At 39.9% G+C, this 16503-nt stretch overlaps 1 protein-coding gene across 1 annotated transcript; it reads left to right on the top strand.

Moving 5' to 3' along the window:
* The first annotated feature begins 888 nt into the window (after positions 1-888).
* Aicda (activation induced cytidine deaminase) lies at positions 889-11339 on the top strand. The gene is made up of 5 exons (XM_015506560.2): positions 889-973; positions 7074-7221; positions 9555-9825; positions 10117-10232; positions 10603-11339. The coding sequence occupies exons 1-5, from the start codon at positions 966-968 to the stop codon at positions 10654-10656; spliced, it is 597 nt and encodes a 198-aa protein (XP_015362046.1). The 5' UTR covers positions 889-965; the 3' UTR covers positions 10657-11339.
* The last annotated feature ends 5164 nt before the right edge of the window (positions 11340-16503 follow it).

Raw genomic sequence — 16503 nt, 5'->3', positions numbered from 1 at the left:
AAGAAAAACATCAGTGGTTTGGAAGGTAAAATTTCTGTGTTATAAATCCTATATTACTGAGTTCACTTGCTTAGCCACAAATCAGGGCTGTTTGTGCCTGTCTCTGTTGAGGTCCAAGGACATTGTATAATTTAATTGTGATGCTTTTAGCTCACAAAACACAAGATGCCACGTAAAAGCTAATTAATGCCATTTAAGTGAATATGAATGTTATCATTATAATTATAGTTTTAAAATTAAAGATAATGTTTATTGGGCTGGGAGTAGCTCAGTGGCAGAGCCTTTGCCTATCACACATGAGGTCTTGGATTCGATCTCCATCAACACACACACCACATACACACACACACACACACACACACACACACACACAAACATACAAACTACAACAGCCAGGCATGGTGGCAAATGTCTGTAATCAGAGGCTGAAGCAAAAAGATTGCAAGCTTGGGCCAGCCTGGGTAACTTAGCAAGAACCTATCTTAAAATAAAAGGGCTGGAGATGTTGCTCAGTAGTTAGAGCACTCTGGGTTCAATCCCAATTTAAAAAAAAAGAAGAAGAAAAGAAAGAGGTGGTGAGGGAGATATTATTACCATGATTCTAACTTAAGAAGTGTATACTATTACTGTCTCCTGATCTTTGTTACCTATGAAGCATGGACTTCTTGGTTTCTTAGAGGCAGCCCTAAAGGAAACATTCAGTAAAGCTGCCTTTAATCATTTAACCCCTATGACTCTGCCTATGACAACCCCACCCATCTTCACGGGACCCAAATTAGGAAGAAGGCTATTGGGGTACCTGGTGGTGGTGATGCTATGGGGGGAGGAGTCTCCAAGGGCAAGTTCAAATTTGAATGTGAGGGGCCAATTTTTTGTCAGACAGAGGCAGTGAAGCATCATTGCTTGAGGCAAGAGTTTCTTGGCCTAAGACTTTCAGAATCAAGAAAGACACACTGGAATCCACTATGGACAGGTAAAGAGGCAATCTCCTTTTGGGGTTTCTTCGAGTAAATCTGAATAGTGAGGTCAGTAGCTATCCCTTTCTCACTTGCAAGATCTGTTTGGTCAATGTGCCCTTTTTTATTCTGAATCTGACTCATCTTCTGATCAGGACTTGCATGTTCTCAGCCTAACTTTCTCTGTTCTGCACTTGTCTCCATCCCTCTCTTTTTCATGTTGTACACACACACACACACACACAAAATATGCACAATGTACTGATCTGTCCTGGGATTTGCCACAACCAGAACTAATTTATGACAGAAATATTAACAGAGCAATCTTTAGAGATTCGAATCATAAAAAGGTCATAGCAATACTATACTAAAAATAGTAGTGGTAATTTTTTTATGATAAATCTGTAAATATTCAATATTAAAACTGTTTTAAGAAAAACTGTCCTAGGGAGACTACTGAAATAATTTAGCTGTGGCAAGAAAATTTGTACTTTAAAAAAATATAAAACATTCAAGATTAATTGCTTGAAAGTCATTAAGGTTGTTATAAAGATAAAAATTAATTTAAGCAAGTTATTTTATGTTATAGGTCCAAGTACTGGCCAGTTAGTGGCATGTTTACTATTTGACTAATCTTTACATTTTTTCAAATATGGTCTAACTTACTTCTTAAATGTGGATTCTGTAAAGTTTTCAGTGTCTCAACATGCATTTTATGGTAAGTTATTATTATAGAGCTTATTCCATTCTAATTTTTTCCATATTTTTATTAGTGCATTATAGTTTTATAATTATAATTATAGTTCCATTATTTATAATTATAGTTCCATTCTTATCATGATGATTACTAGGAATATAGGGAAATCATACCTAATTTACATATATTATCTCAATATAATTCTTTCACAAATAATTTATACTCCATGATTAAGAATTTCAATGGTAGTGCTGGGGGTGTAGCTCAGTGGTAGAGTGCTTGCTAGTCCTGCAAAAGCAAATAAACAAAAATAAGATTTTTAATGGTACATTAAATCCTCTTTAGAACATTTTCTTGAGAAAAAAATAATATCAACTGTCTCCTCAGTTTGCAGTGAGAGTGTGAATACTAATCTGAGGTATAAATCCTGGTTAAGGGTCCAGTGGAAATCTTTGAACATAAGCAAAGGCAAAGCAAAGGAAAAGTCAGTTATTGAAATTCAGAGAAAGACAAATAAGGATAGAGAAAGACAAAATTCAACAGGACAAAAGGACAATACATAATTATCATTCACGAAGGTCCTATGTGTAGAGTTCACTGGTGATAGCAGAAGATGACTATGTCAGGATTATTTTTAACCCATTTCTTTCTGGTTTGCATTGCTGGGGATGCAGCTCATGTTCTGCCTCAGGGAACACAGCTGTCCAAACAGCTGTCAACCTGGGGGCCTGAAAAAAATTGCCTCTGCAAAGTCCTTCCTACCTAGGAGACACACCATAGAAGAACAGGTACTGGAAAAAGGTTCCAAGCTAGGGAAGAAATGGATCAAGAAAGTTCATAACAGATCAGGCTCCAGCAAATCATTTCATTCCAGTGCACAACTTTTGACTGAAATAGTAAAGGCCAACTGCCATTTCACATGAGATAGGACACAAAAACACTCTGAATTCCTTTACTATTCCATATCCTTCTTTTCTATATTCCTGGGACATTTCTCCTTCATCATGATAACCGAACCTGCCCTAACACACACATACACACACACACACACACATATTCATGAGCTCACAGGCATATGCATACACATACCACCTGTGGTGTATGAAAAAAGATTTCCAGGGGGGCTGGGGCTGTGGCTCAAGTGGTAGCGCGCTCGCCTGTCATGCGTGCGGCCCGGGTTCGATCCTCAGCACCACATACAAACAAAGATGTTGTGTCCGCCGAGAACTAAAAAAATAAATAAATATTAAAAAAAAAAAAAAAAAGATTTCCAGGGATGGTGGTGTACAGTGGTCAAGTGCTTGCCTCAAAGGTATGATGGATGTCCTCTCAGCTTAGATCCCCAGCATGGAAGAAGGGAAAAAAGGTAAAAGGTTCCTCACTTTTCTTATCTATACAGCCCCAAAGGTTGAATATAAAAGGGATATTGGTACGAGATGATGTTCAATCTGTTGACTCAGCAGGGTGCAGTGTTGTGTTACTATAATTCCAGTGACTCAGAAGTCTTATGCAGGAGGATCTCAAGTTCAAGGAGAGTCCAAGCAATATAGGGAGACCCTATCCAAAAATTAAAAATAAGCAAAGCTTAGGGTAGAGCACCCTTGGATTCAGTCCTCAGTATCACAGACAACAACAATAACAACATCTATTTGGGCTCCAAAACTTTTTTTTCTTTCTCTTCTATATATATTAAGTGCTTATTATGTGTTGAGATTACACATGCTGATGGTTATTATATGCTAGTTAATTAAGTAGTCATAGAAATAGTGGTGATGCTATAGTGACTACCATAATACATTATTACTATTTTAAAATAAAGCTGATTGTTGCTGAGGCTTTGTATCCATTTTAGATTCTTATCAATTATGCATTTTTAATTTTTGTTTGGTGCTGGGCATTGAACTCAGTGCCACAATCTCTACTATTTGTCAGGTATGGTGACACATTTCTGCAAACTCAGGGGCTCAAGAGGCTGAGGCAGGAGGATCACAAGTTTTAAGCTAGCCTCAGCAGTTTAGGGAGGCCCTAAGCAACTTAGTAAGACTTTGTCTCAAAATAAAATATAAAAAGGGCTGGGGATGTGGCTCAATGGTTAAGTGTCCTGGGTTCTATCTCTGGTAACAAAAAGCAAAAAAACAAAACATAACAAAACAAAAAACTCTACCATTGAGCTTTACCACTGGTACCTAATTGCATAATTTACTTAAAAACAAAACACAGCCTGTAATCCCAGCAACACGGGAGGCTGAGACAGGAGTATCGTGAGTTCAAAGCCAACCTCAGCAACAGTGAGGTGCTAAGCAACTCAATGAGACCCTGTCTCTAAATAAAATACAAAATAGGGATGGAGATGTGGCTCAGTGGTTGAGTGCCCCTAAATTCAATCCCTGGTACAAAAAAAAAAAAAAACCAGCTGGGCAAGGTGGCACATGCCTCTAATCCCAGCAACTCGGGCCTTCTGAGGCAGAAGGATTGCAAGTTCGAAGCCAGCCTCAACAGATTAGTGAAGCTCTTGGCAATTTAGCAAGACTCTGTCTCTAAATAAAATATTAAAAAGGGCTGGAGATGTGGTTCAGTGGGTAAGCACCCTTGGGTTCAATCCCCAGTACTAAATAAATGAATACAGTTGACTACTTTTTATATTGTTTGATACATACAATGTTTATACTGTTGATAAATCTAGTTCTCTTCCTAAAGGTTTAAAATGTTTTTTTTTAATAACTTTTATGTGTGTAAATGGAGACATTTAAATTGAAAGAGCTAGCTGAGCAAGGTAGAGCATGCCTGTAATCCTAGACATTTAGGAGGCTGAGGCAAGAGAATCACAAGTTCGAGGCCAGGCTCAACAATTTAATGAGGCCCTAAGCAACTAAACAAGACCCTGTTTCAAAACAAAAAATAAAAAGGCTGTGGATGTGGTTCTGTTAAGCACCCCTGGGTTCAATCTCTGGTACCAAAATAAAACAAAATTGAAACAGCTATAATCGGGTGTTGTCCTAGATTTTCTATCTGATAAAGTTGACATTGGGGCAGTTAATTTTTAAGGTCAGGTCTATCACCTATAATACATTATTAAATTATCAATTCTCATTTTATGTCCATACAAAGACCAGCACATGAATGTTCATAGTACCTTTACTTACAGTTGCACCAAAGTGTGCACAATCCAAATATCCATCAACAGGTGAATGAGAAAACAAAACACGCTATACTCATGCAATAGAATACCACTCTGCAGAAAAAAGGAACAAACTATGAAACATGGATGAGTCTCAAAGTCATTATGCTAAATGAAATAAGACCAAAAGAGATGATGTATGGTTTACATGAAATGATAGAAAATGTATAGTTACAGAAAGCAAGTCAGTGGTTGCCTAGTGGAGAGGAGAACTGATCGCAAAGGGGGGTAAAGAAACTTTGTGCGAGTTACCTGGGAAATGATCTGTAACCTGACTGTGGTAGCAGTGTGGGGTGTTTACATCTGCCAATATTCACAGAATTGTGGGCAAAATTTACTGTATGTAAATTATGCCTCAATGTAAAAAAAAAAAAAAAGGGCAAAAAAGTTTCAATTCTCGTGCCAGCAAACTGTATTCAAATTCCTCACCAGGCCTTTACAAGTTCTTTGCTCTTCTACCCAGTACCATTAGGTAGCAGCACTATCTCCACAAGTTGGAAAAATATATTTCTGGAAAAAAGGACCCACAAAAACCAGAGATAGCACTCTTGTTTTAGTAGCAACCTTGCCACATAGCTTGTGCTACTATGTTCCCAGCTTTAAAAAGGATTCTAAATTTCCTTAAAGAAACTTGAGTTACCAAAGAGTGTCTCAACAAATTCAATTTACTATGCAAGATACTGCATTTAGAGCTAGGAAACAAAGAGGAGGGACAGTCAGTCCGTGTGTGTGTGTGTGTGTGTGTGTGAGAGAGAGAGAGAGAGAGAGAAAGAGAGAGAGAGAGCACCTAGCTAAATATGAAGATTATATTGCCAAGTTATAAAAGCAGCAGAAGAACTGAGATATAGCTGAGATATAGCTCAGAGGCAAAGCTCTTGGCTACTGTGTATGAGACCAGTGGTTCCATCCCCAGCAAGGCAGGAAGAAAAGAAGGAGGGCTGGGATTGTCGCTCAGTGGTGGAGCACTTGCCTAGCATGTGTGAGGCACTGGGTTCATTCCCCAGCACCACATAAAAATAAAAACAAATGAATGAAGGTATTGTGTCCATCTGCAACTAAAAAGGTATTAAAAAAAAAGGAAGGAAGGAAGGAAGGAGGAAGGGAGGAACAGAAAAAAAAAGAAGAGGAGGAGGAAAGAAAGAAAAGCATAACAAGTTTATTTAATTAAAGACCCCCAAACCCATGGAAAACTGTTTTTATGTTTAGATTCAAATGAAGAACAGGAAGCACATGGAAATGTGACTAGACAAAGGGATCTGATTTAATGGTAATTCAGTAAGGGAGGAAACTCAGCGAGGTCTCTTCAGATTCTACGTGGCCTGTCCATGCAGCATTCCTTCTCCTGGGTATAGGGTAGGACACCTGTGCAAGGAGAGTCTTTAATAGAGAAGGGAGAGAGAGGCCTTTCCAGATTTTATGGCATGCTTTGGGGGAGAGGGGGATTTAGCTTCTATGATCCTTCTTGAGAGAGAGGAATTCTGGTTTCTAACATTCGCTAGACAGGAGACAGGAAGGCAGAAGGTCAGACACTTGGCTTCGGAGGCTGCATCTGAGATTTCTCACGCTCCTGTAATTCAAAGTTCTCAGCAGGGCAAAGTATCTTTTCTGAGACCCAACAGAATCAACAAATTTAAATAATTAATTACATGAGGAATAAGGAAGAAGAAATAATCAGGGATGATTCCAAGTTTCCAGTCTGGTTACCTGACATGGTAAAGTCAGGGGGAGTAACAGTTCAGGACAGTGGACATTTTAGGGATCCTGTTGGCCATGTTGAGTTTAAGGTACATATTGGAGATTTAAGTAGAAACTGGAGGGAAACCTAAAAAAATAATTATGAGACTGAAGAACAAGTTTGTAATATTAAGTCATCAACATCTAGTAGACAGCCAGGGGAGGAGACTGTCTATTGAACTCAAATGAGTTTAGGGTTCTTGCCAAGTTTCTCTCAGTTGCTCTTAATTTTAAGCACGAAAAGATGTTTAAGCAGGATTCCAAGCTCAGTAGGTCTCAGGCATCCAGCAAATGAAGGGAGAGATGTTTCCAAGTAATTATAAATTTTTAAAGTAATAATAACAGGACTGGGGATGTAGCTCAGTTGTAGAGCCTAGCAAGCAAGAGGTACTGGGTTTGTTCCACCCCCAGCACCTATCATCATCATCATCATCATATGAAGGAAAACCCAAAGTGACCAGAGAGTGAACTGTGTTCCTGATTTCCTTCTCTTTCCTCTCACCCACAGCCTTCTGATGAATCGGAAGAAGTTTCTTTACCATTTCAAAAATGTTCGCTGGGCTAAGGGTCGGCATGAGACCTACCTGTGTTATGTGGTGAAGCGTCGGGATAGTGCCACCTCCTTTTCCCTGGACTTTGGCCACCTTCGCAACAAGGTATCAATTAAAGTTTTCTTTCCCAGCAGTTGAAAGCTAAACAATAGATGCTTTTAGTTATCTGCTGAGGGTCCAGGTTTGTTTGTTTGTTTGGAGGGTGGGGGGACTGCAGGGTTGCAGTACTGGGGATTGAACCCAGAGGTACTTTACCACTGAGCCACATCCCTTTTTATTTTTTATTTTAAGACAGGGTCTCCCTAAGTTGCTTAAGGCTTATCTAAGTTGCTGAGGCTTGCCTTGAAGTTGCCATCCTCCTGCCTAACCTCCAGAGTCTCTGGAATTACAGGCATGGGCCACTGAACCTAGCCCACCCGTTTTTTGTTTGTTTGTTTGTTTGTTTTTTGCGTTTCTTCACTAACTTCTTCAAATCTTCTTTCCCCCCTCCCCATGCACCCATATTAGACATGGCCTGAAAGGTCATTTAATGTCCTTTTCAATCATGCCTGGTACCCTAATGCCATACTTGATCCCAAACTTTCCTCCCCTTTTCCAGCCTTTTTTTTTTTTTTTCCATGTGTGCAGTGCTGGGGATTGAACCCACGGCCTTGTGCATGTGAGGCAAGCACTCTACCAACTGAGCTATATCCCCAGCCTCTGAATTGCCCTGAGATTAAGGTAAGAGGATTTTGATATGAGGAAATATTACTGGCTCATTTTATTTATTTATTGTGGTACTGAGGGTCAAACTCAGGCCTTTTAGCATTCTAGTCAAGTGCTGTACCCCAGTCATGTGCCCAGTCCCTCAAACTAAATTCCAACTTTTTTTTTTCTTTTCCTGAGATGGAGTCTCTTCATGTTGCCCAGGCTGTTCTTGAACTTGTAGACTTAAGTGATTCTCCTGCCTCAGATTCCCAAGTACCTGAGACTAAAACAGGCATATGCCACCACACCCAGCTCAAGCAAAATTTTAAATGAAAAAAAAAATTGTGTCTTTAAAATTTTTGAAAATTTATAAAGATGAAAAATATAGGTGAAATTATAGCAGCTCAATTCTCTTTTCCCAATGATTTCTATTTCCTCCTATTCATGTAGATTGTAGACCAGAAAATACATTTACTATGGTGAGCCTCAGAAAACTCAGAGAAGCCTCCATTGATGGGTTAATTAAATCAAACTTTCAGCTGCCTGACAGGATTACATTTCCAGAAGATTTCTTCACCAACTAGTAACTTGGGTGGCTGAATGAAGCAGGGGATGGAAAGTTTGAGGATAGCCTCCACATCTTAGAGGGACCCTATCTCAAAAAAAATTTTTTTTTAATTTTCAAAGGTTTGGGGATGTTGAGTAATACTGAGTTTAATCTCCTGTACAGTGGGGCAGGGAGTTTAAAAAGACTTCTTCATCAAAATCAAATGGTCTTACATAAGCTTCTGCCTGTGAATATCTCCTCTCCTAACATTCTGTGACATCTAGTCTTGGTAGAATCCCAGGGAAGAATCTATGGTGTGGAATGTCATGCTATTTTCATTGCTTTTATTTGTTTGCCAATCTTTATTACCATCATGATTTTATATTCAAGTCATTTTCTTATTTTGTAATGTGACACATTCTATTTATAGAAACCTTCATTTTATCAGCACTTTCACATTTAATGCTCACAATACCAGCTCATTTTTCTGATGAGGAAATGTAAGAACCAAGAGTTGAGTAATTTGTTTAAGTCTCAAAAGTGAAGCTAGAAAATGAAACCTGTCTTCATATTCTGGGATTAATGACTTCTGCAATAAGAGTTTGGCCTGTTATACCTCACTATTGCAGTTATTATTACAATCACTGAGACTATACAATGAGAGAACACATTATTTAATTGCTCTTGGCCCATACTAGTGCCTATTGCTTCTACAACACCCACCTGTCTGATTCACCATAATCTATTTTCACTCTTTGCATCCTCCCAAGCAATCTCACAAATTGTCCTAGCTCCACCTAGGGGTCCACGTGTAGTTCCACAATGTTTCATCAACAGAAACTTCCAAGACATTTTTCCTTCTTAAAATGTGCAAAAATAACTTCAAAGCACAAATTCAATCTCTGTACGGGTAGTATGATGCTATTTCTACCATTCTCTACTTAACTCATTTCATCCTTCTCCCCGCACACCCCCCAAAAAAGAAAAAAAAAATCCTTAGCCTTCCTTCACTGGGTAAGACCAGTGTTACATACACACAAAGGTTTTGGTTCACCTCTTACTAATGAGCTCTTGCTTGACCTCTGTGTAACACAAAAGACAGTAACTGTCAGCATTCTAAAAGCTCATGGTGGGAGAGAATATCTGTGAAGTTACCACAACCACAACAAAGGTCAGTAAACTGAGTTCTCTGCTCTCTCCCCAGTCAGGTTGCCACGTGGAATTGCTCTTCCTCCGCTACATCTCGGACTGGGACTTGGACCCTGGCCGGTGCTACCGAGTCACCTGGTTCACCTCCTGGAGCCCCTGTTACGACTGTGCCCGGCACGTGGCAGACTTTCTGAGAGGGAACCCCAACCTCAGTCTCAGAATCTTCACCGCGCGCCTCTACTTCTGCGAGGACTACAAGGCAGAGCCTGAGGGGCTACGGAGGCTGCACCGCGCTGGGGTCCAAATCGGCATCATGACCTTCAAAGGTGCGAAGGGGAATCTTTTGCGCAGGCTCTGTGCAGCAGACATAATTTTAAATTGCAATTCAGAATGAGAAGAGTCAGTGGGGAAAACTCAGGGGCAAGAATTGCCTAAGGTTCCTGGTTCACGATGGGAGTCAAAATTATTGATTAGAATTCCAGGAAAGCAGTGAATGGCTTGGAGACAAGGTCCTGGGTAAATGAGGAAATGGGTCCAGGGTTTTCTTTACTTCTAGTTGAAGACCTGAACTATCTTTTCCCCCTGTCCCACCATTCTTTTTTTTTTTTTTTTTTAAGATTATTTTTACTGCTGGAATACTTTTGTAGAAAATCGTGAAAGAACTTTCAAGGCCTGGGAAGGGCTGCATGAAAATTCAGTTCGGCTATCCAGACAGCTTCGGCGCATCCTTTTGGTAAGTGGCTCTGCTTTTCACTTCTTCTCTCTATAGTCTTTTCCTGGAGCTTCTTATATTTTTAAAAGTCACTCTCGTTTTTCATCTGACGAAACTTTATTTCTCCTATAATTCAGTTTTCCCTTCTGTTAATTCATAGTTCACAGCCCTCCGCTAAGATGTCTTTCCTTTACCTTCTCCTTCTTTCATAGCTTTACTTGTCTTCTTTCTGTTAATCGCTCCTCAGATTCCTCAGCTGTGTTTCCCTCCTGATCAGAATTCCAATTTACTAACAAAATGTTAAAAAGATAAGCCGTGCAGTTTAAAAGACTTCCCTGTCCAGCTCAGTTTTGAAGCCATTCACTACATTCATTTTTCTCTTTCTTTGCAGCCCCTCTATGAGGTGGATGACTTACGAGACGCCTTTCGTACTTTGGGACTTTGATAGCAAACCTCCTGGCATGTCATGTATGATGAAATATCTTTGTTGAAGAGAGCGGATAGAAGAATAATCCTTCAAGCCTTCTCTGTTTTTCCTCTTCAACTCTTAATTTCTTAGAGTGTAGAGAGGGAAAAAATACTTGTATATGATTTAAAAAATAATCTGTCTTGATCATAGAGAAGGAACGCAGGCTGACCAGGGTGATTTTGCAACTGGTGCTGTTTTGAGTGCAGCATTGCCCTCTACTGGAGGAGAACAGAACTGCAGGACCTGGGACCATCTTAAAAGTGTCGATGTTCTATGAATTTTAGGTAGAAAGAAAAGAGAAGGCATAGCCTAAAAAGCATGGGGAGAAGATCGGATGATTTTATATTACTATCCTTTATTATTTTATTGTCATATTTTAATTGTCAGATTTTAGCAACATATTTTTCTACTTCTTTTTCCTTTGAAGTTCCCATTGGGTAACTTCATCCATCAGGCCATGATCTGTAGACCCTCCTGATGAAAGAATCTGGGTGATTGTAAGCCCAAATCCTGTCCCCAAAGCATTAATATGCAAACATATTTTGTATGTTTTAATTGTCTCAGGCATGTTTTTATATTGTATATAAGAGGATGGGGTGGAGGGTTTGAACTGCAGATAGTCACCTTCAGGTGATTTTAATAAAGGTTTTCAAAATCCATAATGAGGACTGTGAAGATGACACTGAAATGATGAGTTGATGCCTCATCATTACAGAAAATCCTCTGTAAAGAAACTCTTGAAGAAGTTTATAATTTAGAAATACCTGCAAACTTCACACTTCCTACTTACTGTACACTTGGAAGGGAGTTGCTTAAATGTTGAGAAGAGGAAAATCTGTTCTCTTTGGTGAGCCTTTTAACCTCAGCAATGCCAAGCAGGTCAAGGTTTTCCACCTTTTATATGTGTGTGATGCTTCTCCCAAAGAGTATGACAAAAAAGAATAATATTTGAGAGGGATAGGTGAGAAAGCACTGAAAGAAAATTGTGATTTTCCAGCAAAATCATAGTAAACATAGATTCTCTATTTGTCCCTAACAACTATCCTTGATGCTGAGGAAAATAGTATTCAGAATAACTATCCTTTTGCAATTATTACCTAGTGATCCTTGCAATGCAGATAAAAACTTGTATACACAACTATTATCAGTTTATTATTTTTTTATAGTACTGGGGATTGAACCCAGGGGTGCTCTAACACTGAGCTGTACCCCCAGTCCTTTGTATTTTGAAATAGGGTTGCATTAAGTTGCACAGACTGGCCTTGAACTTGTGATCCTCCTGCCTCAACCTCCCAAATAATGGGGAGTACAGGAGTGTGTCACCATGCTAGCTATTTTAATCTTATTGTATATAAGTTTGTGAAAGGTTAAATAATAAAAGTCACTACTTCATGTATTCATTCATTTTTATATTATGCTACAAAGTGTCTAGTGATATTCTGTTATCATAATTTTCTTTTCTGAAATGTTGAAATTGGTTCCTGAAGTCTCATAAATTTGTAACTTTAATTAATTAATCAATTTTGGAGGTACTGGGGATTGAACACTGGGCCTTGAACATGCTAGGCAAACACTTTATCACTGAGCTACCCCCAAACTCAATTTATAATTTTAGAAATTATTCCAATAGTAAAGTATTTAATTGTAACATAGTCTAACACTGTGATAATACTTCTATGAAGCCATTCTCTTGGTTTTTAGTAAATTCTTCCACGGCGAATTGATTCTTGCTCATTTTCAACCAACGGAGTATATAAAATAATTTTGGAAGTTTTAGAGATGAATTGCTGAATACAATAATTACAAAAGTGATGTATAAAATGTTAAAACTCAAAGTCAGCATGATGGAATAGACTTCAGAGTCCATAAATTAAGCTATATATTTATGATCTACTGATTTCTGTCAAGAGTGAAAAGATCATTTAGTGAGGAAAGACTGATCTTACAACAAATGGTGCTGGGAAACTGGACAGCATGTGTCAAAGGACTTTGTACATCTGTCACACCATATATGAAGATTACCTCAACATTTATCAAATCCTTAAAGGTAAAACTATAAACTCCTAAAAGACAACAAAAGTGGGAATGATGGTGAGTGTCTGTAATCCCTGTGATTCAGGAGGATTGGGTGGGAAGACAGCAAGTTCAAGGCCAGCCAGGACAACTTAGTGAGAACCTGTTTCAGAATAGAAAATAAAAAGGGAAGGGGATGTAGCTCAATGGTATCGTGCCCTTGGGCTCAATCTCCAGTCCAGGGTGTGGGGGTGGGGAAGAAAAGGAGCAAAAGGGTAAATCTTCATGATTTTGGATTAATCAACAGTTTCTTGCCCACTTGCATAGCTAACAACAACAGCAAAACAATAACAACTAGTTCTTGCCAGGTTGTGGAGAAATTGGAACACTTATACATCCATGGCTAGTGAAAATGAAAAATACTATAACTACTGTGGACAAAAGCAATAATTCCCAAGAAGTTAAAGACAGAATTACTGTGTGACTTAACTGCACTCTTGAGTTTTTAAAAGAATTAGGAACATACAAACAAAATTTGTACAAAAGAGATGGGGTATATAGCTGAGTGATACAGTGCTTGCATAGCATGCACAAGGTCCTGTGTTCTATCCCTAGCACCACCAAACAAAACAAAACGTGTGTATAAATGTTCAAAACAGCATTATTCAAGGGGACATGTTCAAATGTCCATCAGTTGAAGAAAAGATTTTAAAAGCATGGTATAGCTGGAAGAAGTGGTGCATTCCTATAATATCAGGTACTCAGGAGGCTGAGGGAGGAGGATCAATAGTTTGTGATCACCCAGGCATAGTGGCGCACACCTGCGATCCCAGCGGCTTGGGAGGCTGAGGCAGGAGGATCAAAACCAGCCTCAGCAAAAGTGAGACATTAAGCAACTCAGTGAGACCCTGTCTCTAACTAAAAATACAAAACACTGCTGGAGATGTGGCTCAGTGGTCGAGTGCCCCCAAGTTCAATCCCCAGCATCCCCTGCCCACCCCCACCCCCCAAAAAAATGACACCTAAAAAAAATTCTTGACCAGCCTGGGCATATTAGAAAGACCCTGTCTCAAAATAAAAATTTAAAACCAGCTGGGGGTCTAACTCAATGACAGAGCACTTGCCTAGCATGAGCAATGCCCTGGGTTCAATCCCCAGTACTGGGGGGTAGGAGAAAGCATGGTTCATCTATACAATATCCTTATCTATACATAATAAGGATTTAAGTACTGATACACAGGACAACATGAATGAACCTTGAAACCATTGCACTATGTGAAACAAATCAGATACAAAAGGCCACATATTGTATACTTCCATTTACATGAAATGTCTAGAATGGATAAATCCATACAGACAGAAAGAATTACTGGTTTCCAGGGATGAGGATGAGGGTATGAAAAATGCCTATTTAATGTATATTTATTTGGGAATGACAAAAATTATGTAATGGAATTAGATAGTGGAATTTTATCTTAATCTTTTTTCTTAAAGTATGACTTTGGAGTCAGGGAAACATGAATTTGAGTTCTAGTTCTATGTGACAATGGGCAAGATATTTAATATCTATAAAATTTCAATTTACCATCTATAATATTGGTATGAAAATGGTAATATTTCACATAATTTTGGTAAGAATTAAATTAGAAGACAACATAAAACTAGTACTATCTTAATGAGTGGCATTGCAATACAGAAGCCTGGAGATCACTTCTGACATCAACCTCTGCCCCAACATCCAATCATGTAGACTTTGTCTTCTAAATTTTTCTTTTCATCCCCCACCCCCACCCCCATGCTGGGGATTGACCTCAGGACCTCGGATATGTTAGGCAAGTGCTCTAGCACTGAACTACATCCCTGGCTGCTAAACATCTCTTGAATTTATATTTTTTCTAACTCTTCGACTGCCACCTGAGAGAGATGAAAACAAAGTAGCCCCTAGGAGTTGAAAGCTGGCCCCACACTCATAGCTGGGCCATATTAGCTCCTGTTGGATATACACAATCTCATAGAAGATCAACTTCAGACATGCTAGAATGAGAGAAAGCAAAGCTATTTTACAGTTTTGTCTAAAAATAGACAAAAACAAGGTCACTGTGGGACCCAGAAAACACCAACACTTCTTATCTTGGTTGAAATGACTGATCACAACTTTATTAGCTTTACCCTCTTCTAGATTATCCTCACTTCAGATTACAATTTATTCACAAACTCATAGAATTGACTCCATTCTCTAAGAATATATTATCCATAGCAAGCCCTCATTTTCTTTGACCCTCCCCCAAATCATCTAACCAAAGTCCAAGATCAATTATAGCCCCAATTCTATCATTGCTTCTATTTTTTTTTTTTTACTGAGATACCTCATGTATGGTGGTTCCTCCTAATGCGTGTTCTCCCTCTCTGCAATGAGTAATAAACCCAATTTGTTCAACTCCAAGTGTGTTCCTGGTGATCTGTGGGAGGAGGCCATCTGTTGAGAGCCATGGCCAGGTCAAGATGGTGCATGGCATTTTGCCAGAAGGGGCGGTTCCTGCTGCCTCAGGTGCCCGCTATTTTTGAGTTCTCACAGAGTTCCTAGAGAGTTTGCGTAGGTTGGTTGAGTTCCAGTTAAGCTCACGGGGAGTTCCTGGAGGGTCGCGTGGGTGACGTTTGCATGAGTTCGAAAATAAAGTTCGTTCCTGCTTGAATCTACAAGTGGCTCGACCTCCCAGTTATTTGTGCCCAGCCAGACTGCAGCATTTGGTGGCCCGCCCGGGGAACGCCTGAAGCTTGGGGGTAAGTGAAACTGCTTGCCCCTGAGGGCAGGGCGAGAGAATGAGTGACCATTTCAAAAAACAATGTGTTCTTGTTTTGATTTGTTACGTTTCTGTTTCAAGCTGCCTGCCCCTAGAAATAAATAGGATGCTAGAAAAGTTGTTCGGTCCTGAGGAAGAGATAGAGATAGACCACAGATATACATTTCAAGAAAATAGGAAAATTGATACAATGCATTTTTGTTCTGTTTTTGTTTCATTCTGTTTCGGATTTGTTTTGTGTTATCTTGTTGGGTTGCGTTATCTTTGTAGCAGAAATATGGGGTCAGAAATTAGCAAAAAACAAACTGAAACTGAAAGAGTGTTAAGTAAATTGCTAGAGGAAGGAGGCACCCCAGTAAAACCAAGAACAGTTAGGGCATACGTTGATACGATACAAAAATGTAGCCCAGAGGAGGGGGAAGATGGCGGCGAGGGGAGTGCATTACCCCCGAGTGCTGCTTCACTGTGTGGGAGTATGACAAGTCAGGACGGCTAAAGGATATCTTGTTAGGAATTTCCAGCAATAGTGGGGTGCTCCGGAACCTGGAGGAAGGATTTCCATCGCACGAGGATCGGCTACGGGGACTCAAACGCGAGAGGTTTGTCGCACGGAGGGTAACTGCTTATTCAGCAAATCGCCCCGCGGCGAAAGTCTGCAGTGTGCGCTGGGATAGAGACGCAGGGTTACAGCGCTGCAGTTTCTGCCAGCCGCGCAAGCTCCGTACTCAGGGCTGAATTCTGGGTTCCAGACGGGGGAAGGAAGCGGTCCTTCTCGGTTCTACACACCGGTCAGTCCACAGAGGCGGCCAGCAGCCACCATCTTGGTAAACTGACGTCACGTCCCCTGTTTTCGACTGACCGCAACTCATTCAGCCATAGATCAGGTAATTCCAGGCTACAATTCGCCTGTGGCTTGCAAACAGATTGCTAGGGTTCTGCGCCTGGGTGCTTCTAAGAACCTGAGCCTATCGGAGCGAACGCCGAGCGCGGGGCGCCCGAGTTCCGGCTC

Source organism: Marmota marmota, unplaced genomic scaffold (assembly GCF_001458135.2).
Source record: "Marmota marmota marmota unplaced genomic scaffold, marMar, whole genome shotgun sequence".
Lineage (NCBI taxonomy): Eukaryota > Metazoa > Chordata > Mammalia > Rodentia > Sciuridae > Marmota > Marmota marmota.
The sequence above is the reverse complement of the archived record's forward strand: the minus strand, read 5'-3'. Positions and strand labels throughout refer to the sequence as shown.

Excerpts from the sequence above, each read along its gene's own strand:
- Aicda (XM_015506560.2), top strand. Across the intron at positions 7,222-9,554 it reads TTGGCCACCTTCGCAACAAG|TCAGGTTGCCACGTGGAATT; the intron begins GTATCAATTAAA and ends CTCTCTCCCCAG. Across the intron at positions 10,233-10,602 it reads AGCTTCGGCGCATCCTTTTG|CCCCTCTATGAGGTGGATGA; the intron begins GTAAGTGGCTCT and ends CTTTCTTTGCAG.